The 22,846-nt window shown below is 44.2% G+C and overlaps 1 protein-coding gene across 1 annotated transcript in view; it reads right to left on the reverse strand.

Moving 5' to 3' along the window:
• Window positions 1-22,846, reverse strand: part of CENPE (centromere protein E) — a 3,008,010-nt gene that overhangs the window by 1,628,921 nt on the left and 1,356,243 nt on the right. Inside the window, exon 25 of the mRNA XM_044063442.1 lies at window positions 17,144-17,413. Coding sequence (XP_043919377.1) covers window positions 17,144-17,413 — 270 coding nt within the window. The remainder of the gene's footprint in view (window positions 1-17,143; window positions 17,414-22,846) is intronic.

The raw sequence follows: 22,846 nt of genomic DNA on the forward strand, positions 1-22,846 counted from the left end.
CAACTTGCTAGATGCTCCAAAAAACGCCTCCCCGACTGCCTCCAGAGCGGGACAGTCTGGCAACCTCTCAGGGCTGCTGCCTGGGGTCGGAAAAGGGTTCTCTCGACCCGAAATTCTTTGGCCCCCCTCTGCCTCTGGGCTGGCACCCACCTTGTCCTCCACTGCCTCTGAAGGACGAAGGGTCTGGAGCGGGACGGGACTGCTGAGACTTCTGGAACCACATCATCTTTTGTCCTCTCTGGTTCCTTGAGAAGGACCTTTGAGGAGCAGAGAAGCGGATTCCGACAGCAGACAGCGTCTTCCCGTCTTTCTTGCTCTGGAATAGCGTGTCGTGGATGGTTTTGCCGAATAGGGTACAACCGGCAAAGGGAGCGTTCGCGAAGGACGCCTTGAAGGGCTCTGCAAAGTCGCAAAGACAGAGCCAGGCATGGCGCCGCAAGGTGACCCCTCCTCCACTGGCTCTAGCTGCACTCTCCGTGGTATGGGAGAGAAACCACATAAAAGTGTTTGATATTGACTTTAGAATGGCCATGCAAGCCGAGAAAGTTCGTTTGTCCTTAGCTGCCATGGACTCTGGGGAGACCCAGTGTACTCTCATCAGATCCCGCTGAAGCCTGATGACATGTACCAGATAATTCAGCGCCCTTATAGAAAAGGTGGCTGAAGCAAACATCTGCTTTCCAATGCGGTCCACTGTCCCAGACTCCTTATCAGGAGGATGGACCAAGGAACTTTCTTGTGCCAGTTTCTTCTTGGTGGCAGCCGCCACCACCATGGCATCTACCGGAGAACCTTTATTCCTCGCCGGCTTGTCAGAAGGGGGACTAAGGATTTTATCCGGTGTCCTAGGGATTGGCTCCACAGTGTCCGGCTCATTCCAAGCCCTGGTAGTAATCAAGTCTACCAGGGGGTCGACCTGGGGGGACACCCAAGAGGTAGAGGGGCCTGCGACAAATGCCTCCAGAAACACAGACTCATCCGAGGAAGGTTTCTGGGATGACCACCCCCCTCTTATGCGCATTATCTCCATAATGTCTCCAAAGGAGACGTCCTCCAGGGGTGACCTGGGGGAACCTTCCCCTTCCTCTAAGTCTGTGCCCTCCGTGAGGAACTCGGGGGAGTCAAAGTGCCTCCTCTTACACTTTCGTTTGTGTGGGACCTTCTCGGCGGGACTGTCCGAGGAGGGATCACCAATGGGGTCCTGTTCCTATACGGGAACTGAGGTGCAGACGCAGGCTGTCCCTGGGGCCGGACAATGGAAGACAGGCCCATATGTGAGGGAGTGAAGGGTGGATCCATAGCACAGACCGGGGACTTCAAACTCCTCGACAGCACCCTCTCCACCACGTCGAAAGCCGAAGGTGAACCACTCTCCCCTGGCTCCAAGAGTAGTCCCCTCGGCTCCATAAGGACGGGTGGCGGAGCACACGTGATCGGACCCAAAAGGGAAGTGTGCTCCGACAGCAACGGAGCCGAAGACATACTCACCCCCCTGCAGATCCGTAGCTTGGCTCTCGGCCCAGAGAGCTCAGATCCGAAAGATGACCTGATAAACTTGAGGGTAAGGCTGGCGAAGTAGCAACTACTATCGGCGTCGACTCAGATCAGCCGGCTCCGAAACCCGATAGTGGATCGGAGAAGGAGCAATGGGTGCAAAGAAAGGGGCCGAGCTCCCTCCCGGAGGGGGGGGGGGGGAGGCAGGAGCACTCCCATCTGCATCTGGGCCTGCAGGAATTGACGCATCATCCGGTCCATATCTGAATCGGACAGACTCCTGGTAGACCTAGAAGTCGAGGCAGGCCGGGAAGTCCGCCTAGACGACCTCGAGGGTGACCGGGACTCCTTCTCCGGCTCTGGAGAGAAGCGTGGAGAACGGAGCAGAGAGGGAGAAGACCTGGAAACCCTCACGGGGGAACAAATCAATTTAGCCGGAGGAGCCGAATGGGCTGATTCGGCCCGCCGCTTATGGCTCTTGTGCCTATCCCTCTCCTTTTTCTTCTCTCTGTGCCCCTTCTCTTTCTTAGAAGAGTCCCCCTCTCCCTGGGAAACAGTGGGAGGTTGAGTCCCAGCCAGGGGAGGGGGAGCTGAAGGCTGGACAGTCGCAGGAGCGACTGAGGGAGAGAAGGAAGAAGAATCCGGGGGCAAGAGTCCCACCAGGATTAGCTCATTTCTACTGTCCCTCAGAGCCCGGGGGTTAAAGGCCGCACAAATCTGGCAGCCCGATGTTAAGTGGGCTACCCCCAGGCAGAGAACGCACTAAGTGTGGCCATCCACTGGGGACAGCTTATGACCACACTCAGCACATTTTGAAAAAATGGCCTTAGGGCCCTCGGCCATCGCACAGAAGCACACACCCTAACACACACAGTAAGGGGAAGGGAAAACACTACTTTACCACTAAAAGTAATTAAAAAAAAATGGTTTAACTTAACTACGGATCTACTACACACACACACACACACACACACACACACACACACACACACACACACACACACACACACACACACACACACACACACACACACACACACACACACACACACACACACACACACACACACACACACACCAAAATCGCTATGATTTTATCAAAAAAAAAAACTCCTAAATTTCTCTCACCTAAAACGCTAAGAGCTCGTCCCTTATGCTTCAGAAGCCATGTCAAATGAGATCTGAGGACTGGAGGGAGGCAGCAGGTTATTATGGGTAAGGGGGAGGAGCTGACAGCTCGGATCTTTAGCTTGGAAAGCTGCTGGCTCGGATCCGATACCCACAGGTTGCTGATCAAATGAAGTTAACTACTTCAGATCAGAAATTTCAGAATCCTGATCAGAAGAATCCAAAGGAAAATCAGTCCTAGGTCTCGGAGGGGGAAGAAGGGTGGCTTCCCCTGATTAGAGTAATAAGGTCCTCAGCCATTTTTATCAATTTTTTAAGCATATTGGCCTGACATGTGGTCTGGGCGCCATTTTCTTTAGACATAGATCGAGTTTTAGGCCTTGAAGAAGATGGCGTCGGTTTAATATGCAAGTCAGTATGCCTGAATACACCCTCAGTAGCCGGTGCCTGCACAGTGGCTCCGTACCCATCCAAGGTAGAGACATCCACAGGTTCCACAGTTGAAGCATTTTGCGGCATACTGGACTCCAAATGGATCTCAGTAGAGTCCTGCGAATCTGAAGTAGCGGGTATCAGGGGCTGCGAAAGCGCATCACTGAGTACCGGCGAACTGGCGACTAGCTTAGGAGAAGCGTTATCAGTAACTTTGGACCTAGGCGGCCTGTCTCTATCGTTGCGTTTTTTCGGAATATCAGTAGTTGGGTGGCTTACCGAAGCCACATCTGGGTAATTGAACAGAGTACCAAAATATTTAGATGCGTAAATATACCGACGACGAATAGTTCTTTGTTTAAATAAGGCCCAAAACCGACAGCGAGGTACGTTATGCTCAGGGCTTAGGCAAAGAATACAGTAAGAATGAAAATCTGTGAGGTACTTGCTTTCCACAATAAATACAATTATTAACTTTTACTGACACCAGTTTAGAGCAAGAAAAAGTTTCCCCAACAGGGTACTTAGCTTTAGTTGAAGACTTCGGTTCTGAAACTCAAAAACGTAAATTTCATGAATCGGCCGACCGGCACTTGCAAACTGCTTCTGCTTCGGGCACCGCACGGCAAGAAAGACTAATAAAATGGTGTCGGCTGCATGCTTTATACCCCTGACTACCTGACATTATGGAAGATGAGACAGCAACAGACACAGGACCAAAGACTTTGATAATCAGGCCGACTGAGGGCTACTGCAAGCAGATAACCCAAATGAGATGACTGCAACAGTGAAACATGGACAACATCTTCTTGTTCTCTCTCAAGACTGTTGCATGCTAGAGAAGGAGCATTGCTGGTCTTCCCAAACTCAGAACAGGAGAAAACCCATGTTGCCTACTCTATTTTTGGCTTGCTCACTTTTCATTTTTGCAAGATCACTACTGGCGAATGAGTGCATCAAAAGACAGACATACTGAAATAGACCTGCCCAAATTATGGAAAAGACCTCTGCTGCCCAACCCCCTGGAACTGGTATTCAGGTACAACATTTTCTGAGCAGTTTGTTTTCTGGAGAAGCAAAACTGTTTACTATTGGCACTTGCCACCTGTAGACTAGATTCAGAAATATACCCTTTTATAACATCAACTTGTGCGGAACAGCTAAAAATTCTAAGATGAGATGCAGAAGGCCCAAAGGATCATTACCAACAACACCAGAGCCAGATTCCATGTTTGCAATGCTAGTCACTGCAGCAGGACAAAGCATTATCTCCCAGTTTGTTGCTGTACACCATACAACTGTGGTGGTGTATCTCAGGATGAGAAAAGTTCCATCCAGCCAAACGGGTACCAATTCCTTCATGGCTAGAACAACTGTCATCAGCTTTTATGCTGATGTGCCTTCTCCTGAGTTTCTTGTCCAATACCCCTAAAAATTCAGTTTTCCCAAACGTGCATCCCCCAGTCAAGCTATGTCTGGTACCTGTAGTGCATCTGGACCTATCCTGATGGGTACCGCCACTCCCCAGACTGAGGTGCACCCGAAGAATCCAACATGACAGCTATTTTTGATGCAGGGTAGCAGTGGAATAAGACAGTGCAGGAACTAGGCATCATCTGCTTAAGTGCCACTGTAGTCTTCTTATGTGCAATGTTGCTAGATACGCCATTAAAATGGAAATCTGTATTTGCCCAGCACTGTCAGGAATTCCCTAGCAGTAATATGTCTCTGCTATGCAATAGTCTAGAAGTATTTAACAGAAAGGCCATTTTTTTTTTTGGAAGGGGATGCTTTTTTTCCCCTGTAACCACTACTGACACCCAGTTACAGTACTAACCATCATGGGTACAGTTATAGAAAGGACAAAGGAACTGGAAAGAAGTTGGCGTAAACCTCACAGCCTTATGCATCACCTCTATGGAGGCTACTTAAAGGAGGCAGTCATCGTGGTATGGGTAGATGAGAATGCTCTGTTCTGTAGTAAGAAATTACTGGAGCCAGAAACTTTGTAAATACTTTAGTAATCTACAATGGAAGAAATATGGTAATGCAAACCACCTGCTCTGAATATGGGGAAACATCTATCCACCCTGACTATAGATAAGTGAAGGTAGGAATCCTTTAGATCCTGGGTCACTACATACGTCTGTGGAAAAGGGAGGTAGAAGGCTTTGTAATATTATCTTGAATTCTGGGATATTTTTTTCCTTGCTCTTCCCGTTTCAAACACCTTCCTTAGCCTCCCGTTTGAAGCTCACCCTCAATAAAAAGTTTTTTCAAATGAGACTTTCTCTGGGGAAATGTACAGGAAAAGATGTCCTTGGTTTCAGATGTAAACAGGCATGTCCATGGGTCAAGCTCCTAGTGTTTTCTTCTGTCCACTTTATAAATCTAGGCATCCTGGGCCAATGCAGCAACTGCCTCATGTACACTGACAACCCTCTCCTCCAACCACCAAACACTACAACCTGTGAGAGATGCACTTATACAGCCAAACTGGAAGCTAAGCTCTCTCCAGCCAAGACTGGACTAGACAGTCAAGAGGAGAAGGTCAACATCTGCACCGCACCACACTTAACACACAGTCCTTCAAAACTCACACATAGAAACACAAAGCACACACCCACATTCACGGAAGCTCTCAATAAAAATCTGCTCAAGCAACAGAAACCTCCCAAGCTGAAACGTAGACAACCACCACCGCCCCAACACTACCCAAATGACACATAGCCCATAAAATCAGTATACCACTCAACCTCAGCCCATAAAGCAAAACGTACCAAACACACTAGTCATAGGTGACTCAGTCAGGCACACTGATGTCCCATTCACCAATCTACACAAGGAGAAACTTACTGTCAGCTGTCTGTTGGTGACAGGATCTGCCACATAACGCACGCACTCAGGTCACTCCACAACAAGAACAAATATGACTCTGTCACTGTCCATGCTAGTGTGAAAGATCTGAGATGTACCTGCCTGGACTACATGAAAAGGACATAGAGGAGTTCTCGGATCTTGCAGTCCAGGCAGGTATGAGCCTAGCCCAGAGTAGCATCCTGCCATCGCCCAGAATGATTCCACAGTACAAGGACAAAATGATTGACTTCAACAATTGGCTAAGCTTCTGGTGTCATTCTAAGGGGATCCAGTATCTGTCTGCCTGGGATGACATGGTTGACAGACCACGTTACTTTACCAGACATGGCCTGCACCTGTCACCCCTGGGATTCCAGATACTGGCTAAGGCTCTTGCCACCCCCTTAGTGCCTTTTTAGGCAAGGTTCAAATGCTAAATTCACCACTGTAATAGGTACAAGCAAGCAAACTTTGAGGGCAATGTTACTCAATGCTAGATGACTAAACCTCAAAATTCACTCACTTGAGGCACTCCTTAAAATGGAGAACATCGACATCTGTGCAATGACAGAGACCTGGTTCAAAGCTCCAGAGAACACCCCTGAATTACTAGGCTATAATTCATATAACACCTTTCGGCTACCTAACCTGGACCGAAACACTAAAGGCAGAGGCATGTCCATATTCATTAAAGATACCCACACCTCCAGGCTAGTTGCTCAGCATAATGCATTTGAGATTATTCAAGTGCAACTAACTCTGGACAAGACCGCAATCCAAACTGCAGCTTACTCCAGATCCCCCACCATGCCCCAAGATTACCACTCCTCATTTCTTGATATTCTGGAAAATATTAGGGTACAACCTAACACCTTAATAATGGACAATTTCAACTACCCCACCATTAACTTGGAAAACTACTCATGTATCAACTCTTGTTCTCAACGTTTTCTGGAATTCATAAAGTCCAACGCCTTAGATCAACTTATCCACATCCCCACCAAGGGCAGTATCCTAGACCTGGTCATTACCAACATGGACAACCCATGTTCCACACCAGAGGTCAATTCCTCATTGGTCAGATCCAACCACAAAATAAAAAAATAAACAATAAACTTGTAAGGTAAAACAAAAGCGAACCACAAACTGGAAACATGAACACCTTTAATACACAATTCAATAAAAATCACTGAACGCTTTCACCCATAAGCATCCTGGGTTTCATATGAGTAATAATGTTAATGCAGCAGCTACTTTTATACCAATTACTATCCAATCACCTTACCATTCAGTTTAATTACTTAATTTAATTCATCTAGTAACCAAAACACTAACCCTTTAGTGGAAAAACAGAAAAATAAAAATAAAAAACTAGAAATAAAAAACTTAATAATAATACGTTTATCATTACTATACTAATTAATTAATACTATAATGCCTGTAGTGATTTAAAACAAACCTTGTTACTAATACAATGTTTAAAAATTAAACGTATATTCTATGCTAACTATATGTAAAACATATACCATATAAAACATTAATACAAAATCTAATATGACCTCTCAAATGCCAATTAAAACAGTTTTTAAAAATAAATGTTCAGCAATTTCAGTTTAAAAACTGAAATTGCTGAACATATAGTTAGCATAGAATATACGTTTAATTTTTAAACATTGTATTAGTAACAAGGTATGTTTTAAATCACTACAGGCATTATAGTATTAATTAATTAGTATAGTAATGATAAACGTATTATTATTAAGTTTTTCATTTCTAGTTTTTTATTTTTATTTTTCTGTTTTTCCACTAAAGGGTTAGTGTTTTGGTTACTAGATGAATTAAATTAAGTAATTAAACTGAATGGTAAGGTGATTGGATAGTAATTGGTATAAAAGTAGCTGCTGCATTAACATTATTACTCTGATGAAACCCAGGATGCTTATGGGTGAAAGCGCTCAGTGATTTTTATCGAATTGTGTATTAAAGGTGTTCGTGTTTCCAGTTTGAGATCCAACCACAAGCTAATCACGCTAGACATCCACATCCCACCCCTCATGATGAAAACCACCGTAAAAAATTTCTCCAAAGCCAGCTTCACACTTCGTAAGACAGTAGTGGCAAACTTCACAACACCCATGCAGACGGAAAATAGAGGTACGACTGCTGAAGCTTACACAAATGCACTGTATAAGCACATACACGAGTGCACAGATTGTGCGATCCCTAACAGAACCAAGACGTTGTACTCCAAAAAAGGAAGCCAATCTGGTGATCCCCAGCCATAAACAAAACTCTACAACAGAAGGAAGAAGCTGTTGCAAAAAAAAAAAAAAAAAAAAAAAAAGAGTAAAATCCCAAAGCTGGAGGAATTCCCTGGTCAGCCTCAGCAAGAAGCTGAGATCCCTCATAAAACCATCCAAAGCCAGTTGTGAAAATAAAAATCGCCACTGATTCCAAAGACAACCACAAAGCATTCTACAGTTATGTCAAGAATTTCAATGGCAACACTCATCTGCTCTGAGCTACAGCACAATGGCACTAAGCATACAGAACCAAACAATACTGTCAACATCCTGGCAGATACGTGCAGTGCTAACTTTACCCCCCTCTTACCCTCCAAACAGCACATCTTAATGCCAGAAAAATGCAAAGCCTCTGTAATCATGGATGAACAAGTAAAGACCTCACACTCTCCAAAGCCAAGATCACAGCATCCATGGGACCAGACAACATCGCAGGCTGAGTACTGCACGGACTACAGAATGCAATAGCACCCGCACCCAAGTACAATGCTCAATCATAGCCTCACCTCAGGTTATGTGCCTACTGGATGGCGCACAGTGACTGTTATCCCACTCCACAAAGGGGGTGCCACCCCGGACCGTAGAAACTACCATCCCATTAGCCTAACAAGCCTGGTTTGCAAGGCCATGGAACGTATCATCTTGGAGCTTATAAATTAGACATAGGTAGCCTATAAACCCTAGACCCAACTCAGTTTGGGTTTGTAAAAGGTAGATCATGTCTATTAAAAGTACACTTGTGTTCACTTACCATAAATGTAGATGTTCGAGTGTATTCACTGTTGCAGTCATTACATTTGCGTTATCTGCTTGCAGGTAGCCCTCAGTCGGCCTGAATAACAAAGTCTTGGGTCCTGCTTCAGTTGCTGTCCCCTCTTCCATGACATCATGTCAACAGGGGTATAAAACATGCAGCAGACGCCATTACATCAGTTTTTCTTGCCCCAGATGTCAGGTGCCCCCTAATGACAAGGAATTAAATATAAAAGTACAAAAATACACCTCCAACAAAAAAGCAAAAACACCAAAAAGCTTATAAGCATAGTAAAGGAAAGTAGAGGTATAACCAAAATAATTTAGGGGGCTGAAGGGAGGGTAACCAGGACTGCAACAGTGAATACACTCGAGCATCTACATTTATGTTAAGTGTACACAACTGTACTATGTTCTTAGTGTTTCACTGTTGCAGTCATTACATTTGGGTAGATTCCAAAAGTTAAGGATGGAAGGAGGAATTTACATAGCATTAGGACCAGCTATAAGGCCCAGGAAGACTGCAGTGGCAAAGCCAGCTCTGGATTTAGAGAAAATTGGCAAATTATAATGCTTGATGAAGGTATGTACAGAACTCCAGGTAGCAGCTTCTAGGATATCCCTGGCAGGTACGCCTCTGAGAAAGGCTGTAGAGGTAGATGCAGTCCTGGTGGAGTGAGGTCTGATCCCCTGGGGGATAGGTTTTCCATGGTGCTTATAGCAGAAATTAATACAATGGCCTATCCATTTAGAAATGGTTTGCTTTGAAATAGCCTTCCCCTCTGTCCCTGCAGCAAATGCCACCAGCAGTTGTTCAGATTTCCTTTAAGGTTTAGTCCTGTCCAAGTAGAACTTAAGTTGTCAGTGCACATCTAAGGAATGCAGTATCCATTTCCCCTTTGTTCTGTGGATTGGGAAAGAAGGTTGGCAAATGAATGGACTGATTAAGAGCCACACTGGATACCACCTTAGGCATGAGGGATGGATTGGTTCTGAGGGACACCCTGTCTGCATGAAAGATGATGAAAGGCTCCACTGCCATAAGGGCCTGTAATTCAGATACCCTTCTAGCTGAAGCGATTGCCAAAAGGAAAGCTGTTTTCCAAGAAAGAAATGTCAAGTCAGCAGTAGCAGCTGGCTCGAAAGGAGGTAGAGTGAGTTTCTCCAAAACAAAGTTAAGGTCCCAGGCAGGGGTTGGAGCTCTCCTGGGTGGTCTCAAGTTTTTGGCCCCTCTGAGGAACTGCTTGAGCAGTGGATGAGAGAAGAGTGGAGGTTCTGTGTTACACTGAGCTGAAATGGCTGAGCCGTGGATTTGAATGGAGGAAAAAGACAGGCCCTTATGAAGCATCTCAGTTAAGTATTGTAAAATCTGAGGTAAATTGGGCGCTGCTGTGCTCATCCCTTGAGATTGGTTTTAGGCACAGAATCTTTTCCATTTTTCAACATAAGATTTTCTAGTACTAGGCCTCCTTGCCTCTAAAATGATATCCATTATACGTTTACTGAGGGATGGTAAAGGAGAGATTAGGTAATTAGACAGGCTGCAAGATTCAGTGTTAGAAGCGGAGGGTGCAGAATCTGGTTCTCCTGCTAGGACAACAGGGAAGGAGTCTTGAGGCAGGTGCCATGGGGATAGCTGTGACACTGCACAGTAGGGGGTACGCAGTGTTGGTGTGGCCAGTCTGGAGCAATCAAAATCATCCTTGGTTTGTCCTGTCTGATTTTTATTAGTACTTTGGAGAGCAGAGGCAGAGGGAGGAAGGCATAGACTGATAGGTTTTTCCAGGCTTGTTTGTGGGGAGTCCTTGTGAAAATTTGCCCAATTGGTAGTTCTGGGGAGAGGCAAATAGGTCTATATCTGGGCTCCCCCATTTGCTTGTCAACATGTTGAAAATCCTTGGTTCCAGTTTCCACTCGTGTGGGTCCAATGAGGTTTCTGCTTAGTTCATCTGCCAGAGTATTTAATTTTCCTGGCAGGAATTGAGCTTGAAGGTGCACTTGGTCGCTCAAGGCTGTGTTCCACAATGCCATGGCTAGTCTGCAGAAGGGGTAAGAATGTGTAACCCCCTGCTTGTTTATGTACCACATAACAGTGATGTTGTCTGTCCTTACCATTAGTTGTCCTGGAAGAATGTGGTCCTTGAAGGCTGTCCGAGAATTCTGTACAGCTAACATTTCTTTTTGATGGATATGCAGGTACATTTGACTTGAGTTCCCTTTGCCCTGAATGCACTTCCCTGCCAGGTCAGCCCCCCCATGCATAGTCTGATGCGTCTGTTAGGGTTTGGGCGGCAGGGGGTGGTGTGAAAGATAGTCCTTTGTTTTGGTGGCAGGCCTCTGCCCACCAAGGGAACTCTAGGCGTAGGCAAGGTATGATAGGAATCACTGCTTCTAGATCCCGAGAATGTTGACACCATAGACTTTTTAGATACCACTGTAGTTTCCTCATATGCAGCCTTGCATATGGAATTAGGAGAATGCAGGAGGCCATGAACCCCAAGGCTTGCAGTATTTGTCTTGCAGATAGCAGGGTTGTTGTGTCCATTTGTTTGAAGTAGGTTGTCAAATGAATTTATTTCTCTGGCATGAGGTAAGCCATCTGGGAAGTTGTATTCAAGCTTGCTCCCAGGAATATAATTTGACGACAGGGTACCAGGTGAGATTTCTTTTCGTTTATGGTGTACCCCAGACAGGTTAGAACTCTTTGTACAAAGGCCAGATGATTCAAAACTTTGTCCTGACTTTCTGCCTAAATTAGACAATTGTCCATGTATGGGTATATTTGAATATTTCTTTGCCTGCAGAATGCAATAACTGGAGCTAGGCACTTTGTGAATACCCTGGGCGCAGTAGATAAGCCAAAGGGCAGTGCAGAGAACTGATAGTGTGTGTAGCCTGCTTTGAAGCGAAGGTATCTTCTACAAGATTCCCTGATTTGGATGTGTAGGTATGCTTCTTTTAAATCTAGTGTTGCCAACCAGGCATTTTTGCCTAGCATAGGAAGCAACTGGTAAAGAGTCAGCATCTTGAATTTTGGAAATTCCAAAAAGGTGTTTAAAGTAGACAAGTCCAGGATAGGACACCATGAATTGTCTTTACTGGGTACCAGGAAAAGTCTCGAGTAGAAACCTCGTCCCTTTTCCTCTTCTGGTACCAACTGAATAGCCCCCATGCTTAAGAGAGAAAGTACTTGTTTTCGGGCCTCTGCCCACTGATTTGGGGGTAGGTCCGGCCACCCGTTTGGTGTTGGCAACATGTGGAAGTGAAATCTGCATCCTTGGGACACTATATTTAAAACCCATTTGTCCTGGGTAATGAGCTCCCAGTTCTTTGCATGAAGAGCAATCTTCCCCCCAAAGGGACAGTCAGTTGATAAGTGCTTGGAAATTTTAAAAGGAAGTCATTGAGACAGTTTACCATATGGGGGGAGTCTTATTACTCCCAGATTTGGAAGTACAGCCCCCCCCCCACCCACTGCTTAGTCCTGCGTGTCCCCTGGGACTGAAACTTGGGGTTTCTGCTGTGTCTTGGTTTGGCTTGAGAAGACCTGGAAGGGGCTGGAAAGGACCAATTTTTAGAGGGCCAGTGCCTAGTAAATCTAGGTGGCTGAACTTCTAAGAAATCTTTAACAGTTTGCAAAGATTTAGGTTTATCTTCCATCTTTTTAAGAACTTCCTCAGCCTTGTTGCCAAACAGGCAGTCCCTAGTTAAGGGAGCATCCAACAATTTAGCTTTAACATGATCAGGTAAAGATTGCTTCTTAAGCCAAACATGCCTTCTGAGCACAGACCCAGTAACAGCAGCCCTGCAAGAGACCTCTAATGAATCAAAACCACACTGCAAAGTAGGTTTTCCAACCTGTTCAGCAGAATGCATTCAATCATGTAATTCTTATTTTCCACACAATCAGGAATCTGTTTAAGCAATCCAACAACATGTTGCTGATACTTTAACACATGAAACTGACAGTTTAAAGCCCTAATGGCCAAGGTCGCAGAAGTGTAAACCTTCTTACCCCATCTATTCAGCGCCCCGGAGTCTCGATCAGAAGGGGTAGGATTTTTAGCACAACAAGCTTTAATGCCCTTGGGCCCCTGAGAAATAGTCTCTGGATCCGCAATAGGATTTTCAAAAAGGAACTTGCGTGACTCAGGGACCCTGTAGTATCTGTCAGGTTTTCTTAGAGCAGGAGACAAGGAATCAGGGGCCAAACTAGATTCCAAAAAAGCATCAACAACAATGTCTAGTACAGCAGGGATAGCTAAAAAAGGCCTATGCAGAGGCAGGAGTAAGAAATCCCTGAGCCTCTTTTCTGAATCAGAAAAATCCTGGCTTTCCCAATGGAAATGCTCCCTTAGAGTATGTAAGGTTTCACCAAAAGAAAAATCCTCTGGAGGCAAGAGAAGAGTCCTCTGCATCAGAATCCTCATAAGTAGATAAGGGCACATCAAGACCATCAGAAGAATCAGAAAAAATAGAATCCTGGTTAGAAGATTCAGAAACAACTTCAGTCCTAGGCCTCTTGGAAGAGGGGGGGGGGGGGTGGCTATCCCTGATTAGAGTAATTAGATCTTCAGCTATTCTTATTTGTTTTTTAGGCATATAGGCCTGAGCATGTGGCCTGGACGGCGTTTTTTTTTTAGGCCTGGTTCGAGATTTAGGCCTAAGTGGAGAAGGAGGCGTCAGTGTAATATGCAAGTCCGTGGGCCTGAATACACCCTCAGAAGCCGGTGGCTGCACAGCGGCTCCGGACCCATCCAAGGTAGAGACATCCGTAGGTTCATTGGTTGAAACATCTCGTGGCATACCAGACTCCGAATGGGTCTCAGTAGAGGCCTGCGAATGAGAAGTAGCAGGTATCAGAGGCTGCGAAAGCACCTCACTGAGTACTGGCGACTGGCTAAGGAGAAGCGTCGTTGGCAGTTTTGTACCTCAGCCGCCTGTCTCTGTCTTTATCCTTGCGTTGTTTCTGAACCCCGGTATTCAGATGGCTAAAATACGACATTTCTGGATAATTAAACAGAGAACCAAAATATTTAGAGGTGAAAATATACCGCCAACGGATAGTGCGCCAATTAAAGCACAAAACCGACAGCACGGTACATTGTGGTCAGGGCCTAGGCAAGGAATACAGTACGAATGAAAATCTTTATGAGGTATTTGCTTTCCACAAGTAATGCAATTAACTTTTACTGACATTGGTAAGAAGCAAGAAAAAGTTTCCCCAACGGGGTACTTAGCTTTAGTTGAAGACTTCGGTTCCGAAACTCGAAAACGAAAATTTCGGGAGTCGGCCGAGCGGCACTTGCGAACTGCTTCTGCTTTGGACACTACACAGCAAGAAAGACTGCTGTAATGGCATTGGCTGCATGTTTTAATCCCCTGACGTCATGGAAGAAGGGACAGCAACCAACGCAGGACCCAAGACTTTGTTAATCAGGCTGACTGAGGGCTACCTGCAAGCAGATAACCCAAATGTAATGACTGCAACAGTGAAACACAAAGAGCATCCTGATTGACTTCTTTGAAGTCGTCACTAGAGCCGTAGATAAGAGCAAGGTAGTGCACACAGCCTATCTTGACCTCTACAAGGCTTTCAATACCATCCCCCACTCTGGAATTATAGATAAACTCACTAAACTGGGCATAAATCCCTATGTCAAAAGATGGGTGGCCAACTGGCTCACTGACAGAACCCACACAGTAAAAGTAGAAGACGCCAAGTCCAACTTCAGACGAGTGGATGAGTGGAGTACCACAGGGTTTGGTGCTGGGTCCTCTTCTGTTTGGCATCTACTTCTCTGAAGTGCAGGCAAACACAGAAGGTCTTTGGCTAACACAGTTTGCAGATGACTGCAAACTGGGAGCCATAACAGAATCACCTAATGAAGCAGACATTCTACAAAAGGGCCTCAGAAAGAGAGATGATTGGTGTCAAAGTCATGGCCCTCAAGCTCAATGCCAAGAAGTGCATTGTCATCCCCTTTGGGAAAAACTCAGTACCCATGAACTACCACATAGGCAGTAGCTCACTAAACACTGAAAGTGTGATAAGAGACATCAGGACACAGGTAGACAGTAGTCTCTCCTTTGATAACCACATCGCCACCGTAGTCAGGAAATCCTAGGTGGCACACCTCATCACAAAAGGGTTCTCCCCTAGAAAAAAGGAGGTCATTGTTGCTCTGTACTCATCCCTCATCAGACCCATTATAGAGTAGAATGCCCTGTTTGGCATGTATCTAACAAGACACCTACAATTGGAAAGGCCGCAGAAATACCTCACTAAGAGTATTACCGGCCTCTAACAGATGCCATATGCAGACAGTCTCAAAAAACTCCAGCTCTATCCCGTCACATATTGCCTACTCAGAGGCGATCTCTGCCTAACTTACAAAGCTATGTCAAACCCAGAGCTGTTGGACATGCTACACTTAAAGAAATCCCAATCTCTCTGAACCACACGCTCCAGGGACCTAAACCTTGTCACCACAATAAACAGGACATACTGGGATAGATTCCTGTCCCAGAGACTTCTCATACTCTGGAACAAACTACCCATTCATGTCAAGCAAAGCTCCTTATTGGCCCTCTAAGAGAAATCTTGATGATGGATGGGAAATAGAAAATTCTCCCCGGGGATCACTTCTGCTGCACTGCTTGATATGGGGCACAGGAAAATAATTTCTTGGGTGGCGAAAGTCAGGGAACCTTTTTGACTAGGCTTATATAGGCCCCAGGGCCGATATCCTAGTACCTACCTATGAACCTATAAGACAAGTGGTCTAAGGGCACTTCAGCTGCCTCTTTCTCAAAAGTGTCAAAATCCTCAAGGTGCCAGTATTTCCTTTAATGAGTAAAGACATGCAATGTTGACCAGTCTTTAGAGGATGGCTCCCTGGCTCTCAGAAATCCTATAAAGTTCTACACTAACCTGCAACATTCCTGTAACGGAGAAAAGAAACAGAACACACCCAGTGTAAGCTATGGCAAGTTGACTGATGTCCATTTTAGCTTGGACTGTACTGTCCTAGGTCTGGACTTGAGGACTGCCTCAGAACAGTTTGGTCATGGGTAGGTAGCCCTATCACCAAGGACAATCTCAGAGAACAGCAAAACAGATTCGGTACTGGGGGGGGGGGGGGGGGACATGGCCTACAGTCAACACAGTGATGGTCTCCACAGATATTATACTAGGCCTCAGTAGAACCAGTGTCAAAAGTTGAGGCCTGTAAACACTCCGCTCTAAATGAAATACCCTCGTGGGGGGGGGGGGGGGGGTTGAGGCAGCTTTGGACTCTGATGGGACTGTCACTGGCACCCTGACATTTCTAATCTATCACACACTTATCAACTCACTTTTTTGCAGAATGTCAGCAATGAAGCTAAACAACATTATGGTGGCTTGAGTCCAGACACTTTAGTCTCCACTTGATTGCACTCTGGTTAAACCAGGCACAATGGGGCCAATGCTCAGGTTCTTGACAAAAACATGCATCCACTGGAAATCTTTTGGGAGGTTGGTTTTCAATAATCAACATAATTAACATTTTTTTCAGAATCTGACATCAGAGTATTATTGTCCAAAAGATTTATCAGGTTAGCACACAAAAAATAGCTAAAGAAGAATTTTTCCAGTGGTTATTTTCCTGATGTCAGGCTGCACCAGGACTGAAAACAACTCATTCTATCTTGATCAAACTGCACAAAGAAAGAACTAAAGATACCATGGGCCAAGGTCCCTCTTTTTCTGTTAATGTCTAAAAAGGCTGTGGTTGCAGCGGTTACTGTGGTAGAGGGGTGCCTAGCCTGCACTTGCATGGTCTTCTCATAGTCAGAGAAGCTGAAGATCTGCAATGAGGTGGTCTGTTTAGTGATTAGTAGCAAAAAAGTAAGTGTTCCTCATTTTCCACAAGTCCTTGGCTATAAACAGGTATAATTTCAGATGTTTGTAGACATCCAAAAAGTGCCAACTCTTAACTTCTATATCCTAAGGGTGAGGGAAGAATAATGTATATAAATTATTTGGATCCAAAGCTACTTCAGTAAAAACTATAGTCACACAAATATGTAATACTGTAATTTCTATGAAAGTTAATATGAAAATTACACTTTAATCAAAAAGTGCTTGAAATGGAGATAAAAAAATGTAATAAAAATTTTCTATTACTTACCTCCCTGTCTTTTTCCTGAGCGAATGTTTCAGACAGTTTTTTCTCATTTTTTAGGCAGTCCAGTGCCTGCTGGATTTCATCTCTCTCCTTTTTGAGAGTTTCAATGGTGTCCTCTAGTTGACGAGTCTGACCTATTTCACCATTCTCCAGATTAGCTACTTCCGATGCATTCACAGAAATAGTTTGGCTGTCCTTCAGTCTTTCCAGTTCACTCAGGACAAGATCATATGCTGCACATTTCTGTTTCAGCTTTTCACTTACATCTGCAAGCTAAAATGCTGTCAGTTAGTAGCAGCACAATTCCCCTTTAAAGGATAAAGCACCAGCCTGTCAATCAACACCAGAAGTTTACTTCTACTATGCAGTTTTGATATGCAATTAAGAGCCGTTACCACAAAGTGATATTCAACAGGATTATATGCACTGCATAGGATACATTCATTATCTGCAGTTATGTACAGTATATAAATATAAATCAAGTCCTCACACTCAAAACATACTTTTTATTTTGGCTGTCTCATGGTGCCCTGGCACACAGGCAAAGTGCATCCTCACAACTTCCAATCCACCTCCACCTGAAAGTAGTTCCATCCACAAGAAATGAAACTACAAGGATAGACAACTCTAAATGTTATGACTTACAAAAACAGTCTGCCACAATCCTAGAGACAGAACTGAAATCTTCACATAAATTAGACAAAGGAAAAGAATAAGGACTTGTCTATATAATGTTGAGTAATTTGGTCCCTTACACTATGTATGGCCCAAGCAGATTTCACCAAAGACGAGAGCATCAGAGATGCTGGGTGGACAGATGGTCTAACAAGGGAGATGATTTTTCTGAGCTAAGATACAGAATAGGAATTGCCTAGACATGATACAGCCTTTCTGCTTCTAAATGGCAGCTGCCAAAAAAGCAATTACTAGAAAAAGGAAACCAAAATCTAAACCAACTATACTGGCAGTAGTGAATATAGTAACAGAGATAAAAACTGGAATTGAGATCTTTAGAGAAGGGTAGGAGAAAGTACAAAGGAAAAAATGGGAATTGTGGGAACAATACATACAAGGGAGGAATGAGGTCTAAAGGTGGCAGGACTTAAATGAGCTATGCAATGTTTGAGTGAGAAGGATTGGGGGGGATTATAAGTGATGTATAATGTTTGCAACTGGGAGTGTCTCAGTATGGTTTGTGACAAAATGCTTGCAACTAGGATTGTGTCAGTGTGGTTTTCATTTATATAAATGTATGATTGCCTGTGTAGTAAATGATGGTTTAATAAAGATGTTACTTGTTTAAAAAAGACAGTAATTGAATAATTTATGCAATATATATGTGAAGAATACTGTGTTATATTAATACAGCTTGATTACTTTTATATGAATGTAAATTTGCCTATGTCAAGTGGTAATTAAATAAAGGTGTGGGGGAGGAACGAGAGCATAGCAAAAATCTGACAGAGAAAAACTTTCGTTTTACTGGAACACAGACTGTGCATTTTTGATAGACAATACACCTCTAATTAAAAGGAGATGAAGATTTTAGGTCAGCGGATGAAGTTCAGTTTTGTATATCATGCCTCATACTACAACCAGGACTGGAAGATCTTAGTGTGGGAGAAAACAATATACTTTAAGACAAAAACACAGGAACCCTTGTTTTCTTCCTAATACAGAATACAATCCATTGCATGAGTTAGTCTAGCAGTTGGCTTAGAGGATTAAAGAGCTGTTAAGGAGCTATTTTCTGCAGCCCAGTGATGCAAGATTCGATTCCCTCAGCCTCGATTGCATAACTGGGAGACTGATCAAGTCACATAACCAGACACCACTCCTGAGCTGAGTGTGAAAAAGGTCCATGGAGATTAGTGCACTACTCCAGAAAACAAATACAAATAAATTAGTAAATTTCTAGAGCAAAAGTGAATTTAAAGCAGAAATTCAAACAAACATCAGGTGTTGTGTCTTAAAAAGTGATTTTCCTTCCCTGTAATCAAAGACTAAGCGTGCCACATGCAAAAAAAGAATCATTTAATAATTCTTCCACTTGTTTTACATTTGAACTCATTTGGTTTGCTTTTCTTTCCTACATTTGTCTTGTCATCTGTTATATCATGAATCCTACTAATAATGGCACAATAATTAGGATAGGTCACATATTCCATCTACAGAGCCATTAAGAAAACAATGGCTCTTAACATTTACATTTTCTGATGAAGTTCTTGATTTGAAATTAAGAAGAACCAAAGCTCTTAAAATTTAACAGTTGTCATTATTTGATTTCATTTTCTGCTTCCTAAATTAACATTTTGGTTGCAGTGCCATTCTTATATATGTTAAGCTAATTTTTTGTTCTTGTGTTGACTGCAGTATACTAGGCCGTGGTTGTACAGAGGTTAGCATTGTTGCCTCATAGCAAGAGGTTCTCCGGTTCGATTCTCAGCTGTAGCGCCTTCTGTGTGGAGTCTTGCATGTCCTCCCCACAGTCAGGTAACGTTTAAAGACATGCAGGTAGGTGTGTGCGTGAATGGGTGTGCCTTCTTTGAAGGTTTGGCATTGGGCTGGCACCTTGACACCGTAAAAATCCACTGCCAATCATTTGCGGACCGGTGTTCCACTGTGGCGACCCCTAACTGGTAAAACCCGAAAAACATGTGTTGGCTGCACTGTAGTTGTTGCTTTGAAAGCAATTAACAACTATATTTTCAAGTCTATCATTCAAACATTCCTTAAAATGGTGCATCAGAGATGACAATTAATGAAAATTAAAGCAAGCAAACTCATTACACATGCACATTGATGCTGACAGTGAAAAGTAGGCAGTCACATTACTGCTACAAGCAGATAGGAGAGAAAACATTAAATGATCCTCTCATCTTAGGGATTACTCTCTGTCCTCCTAAAATGGGATCATGGAGGCAAAGGCACTGACTGTAAAACAAAATCAAGGTACCCATGGCAGCCCCTGTCAGGCTATTTTGGAGGTATAACAAATTAGAAAATAACCACTTTGATAAAGAGACATTAGTATTGCAAAAAAAAAAAAAATCAAGATATGCTGAAAGACAGATTACTTGTGCAAAATCTTACCATAACCATAGATGTCTTTCTCTTCCATGTTGCACAGTATTCTAATTGAGGATTTCCTGCCCTCAGGCAACTTGTACGTCGGCTCCTATACAAAAGCTTCAGCTTGGCTGTTGCAGCATGCGTGGTATGTCAAGCACAAGGCCATAAACCAGGGGTCTTAAATGTGACGTCTGCACGCACAATCCTCAGAACTTGAAGGCCAACAAGTAGAGAAAAAGTACAGTTTTGTACCTACCATAAATGTAGATGTTAGAGTGCTCATACAGCTGCAGTCATAACAGATGGGTTTATCCTGCCGTCAGGCGGGTCCTCGGTCAGCCGAATTCCAAAGTCTAGGTCCGGCGTCGGTTGTAGTCACTTCTTCCCTGACGTCAGTGCGGCAGGGGTATAAAAGAACCAGTTGACACCATCTTCTTCAGTTTTTCTTGCCCCAGATGTCAGGTGCCCAGAGAAGGAAGACAAAACAAACTTATGTAGTCATGCAATATAGAATAATCAAAAAACAGTAGTTTGCAAGCAAATACACCATAAAAGAATATCCCAAATAGGTTGTATGAGAAGGTGTTTGTCATAAGGCCTGTCCTAAGAGGGGATGGAGGGAGGGAGGGAAACCTGGACTGCAGCTGTATGAGCACTCGAACATCTACATTTATGGTGGGTACAAAACTGTACTATGTTCATCGTGCATACAGCTGCAGTCATAACAGATGGGTAGAATCCCAAAGCTAAGTAGGGGTGGCAGGCACTAAATGGAACTAGGAGACAGGATGCCCTGCAAGACAGCTGTGGCAAATCCCGTTCTAGATTTTGAGTAAAGTGGAAGGTGATAGTGTTTGGAGAAAGTGTGCACTGAACTCCAAGTGTCTGCTTCCAAAATGTCTTTGGTAGGGACCCCCATGAGGAAAGCTGCAGAGGTAGCTGTGGCCCTTGTGGAGTGGGACCTGATGCTTGAAGGTACAGCTTTTCTATGAAATGAGTAACAAAAGCGTATGAAGTGGGCTATCCATTTTGAGATTGTCTGTTTGGAGATATACTTTCCTTGAGCACCTGTAGCATAGGACACAAAGAGTTGCTCGGATTTCCTGAATGGCTTTGTCCTGTCCAAATAATAACGTAGTTGTCTGTGAATGTCCAAGGAATGCAGTAGTCCTTCCCCTTTGTTTTGTGGGTATGGGGAAAAGGTAGGTAAGTGGATAGTGGATAGTCTGATTCAAGGCTACACTGGATACTACCTTTGGCATAAAGGCAGGGTTGGTTCGTAAGGAAACTCTGTCCTGATGGAAAATGATGAAAGGTTGCACAGCCATGAGGGCCTGTAGTTCTGAAACCCTGCGTGCTGAGGTGATAGCCAGAAGGAAGGCTGTTTTCCATGACAAATATTGTAGTTCTGTTGAAGCAGCTGGCTCAAATGGAGGAAGGGTCAGTTTTTCCAATATGAAGTTGAGGTCCCAAGCAGGGACTGGTGGTTTCCTTTGGGGTTTTATATTCTTAGCCCCTGTGAGGAACTGTCTTAAGAGAGGATGAGAGAATAAAGGAGGATCCGTGTTGTATTGTGCAGAAATGGCTGAAGCATGGATTTTGATGGAGGAGAAGGAAAGTCCACTGTTTAACATCTCAGCTAGGTACTGTAATATTTGAGGTATATTTATTACCCAGGGATTCTGGCCCTTTTTCTGATTCCAGGCACAAAACTGCTTCCATTTGGCGGAGTAGACTTTTCTAGTAGGTGGTCTTCTGGCCTCCAAGATGACATCCTGCACCTCCTTGGAGAGGAGGGTCTGTTGTGAAATCAAGGGATTCTCCATGCAGCTAGATTTAGGGTTTTGAGCTGGCTGTGAAGAGTTTTGAAGTTGTGCTGGGACAACAGAAGAGGCACTAGAGGTAGGATCCATGGTGGGGAATGCATCAGGCTCTTCAGGAGTGGATACCAGTGTTGTCTTGGCCAGTCTGGAGCAATGAGAATCATTTTCGGCCTCTCTGCTCTGGCTTTTAATACAACTTTGGGCAGCAGAGGGAGAGGCGGAAAGGCATAGACTGTCAATGTTGTCCAATTGAAGGAAAGTGCGTCCACTTTCCAGGCCTGTGGATGATAGGTCCTTGTGCAAAATTTTTAAGTTGGTAATTTCTGTGGGTAGCAAAGAGATCTATGTCTGGCTGTCCCCATGCCTGAGTTATCTTTGCGAAAACTTGAGGATGCAACTTCCATTCGTGTGGATCTGTCATATTTCTGCTTAGGCTGTCTGCCAGTGTGTTTTCCTTCCCTAGCAGGAATTGTGCCTGAAGTTGGATTTGCAAATCCAGAGCTGTGTTCCAAAGGGTCATGGCTAGTCTGCACAGGGGGGTATGAATGAGTTCCCCCGTTTGTTTATGTACCACATCACTGTGGTGTTGTCTGTCCTTATCTATAGCTGGCCTGGATGCAGTAGGTCTTTGAAGGCCATAATAGCATTTTGCACTGCCAGTATTTCCTTTTGGTTGATGTGTAGGTGCTTCTCTTTTTGGGACCATTTTCCCTGAATGCACTGATCTTTCATGTGTGCCCCCCAGGCGTAGTCAGAGGCGTCTGTTGTGATGATTTGATTTGCTTGAGGTATGCAGAAAGGGAGACCTTTG

Source organism: Protopterus annectens, chromosome 2.part1 (genome assembly GCF_019279795.1).
Source record: "Protopterus annectens isolate FY-2018-M chromosome 2.part1, PAN1.0, whole genome shotgun sequence".
Taxonomy (NCBI): domain Eukaryota; kingdom Metazoa; phylum Chordata; order Ceratodontiformes; family Protopteridae; genus Protopterus; species Protopterus annectens.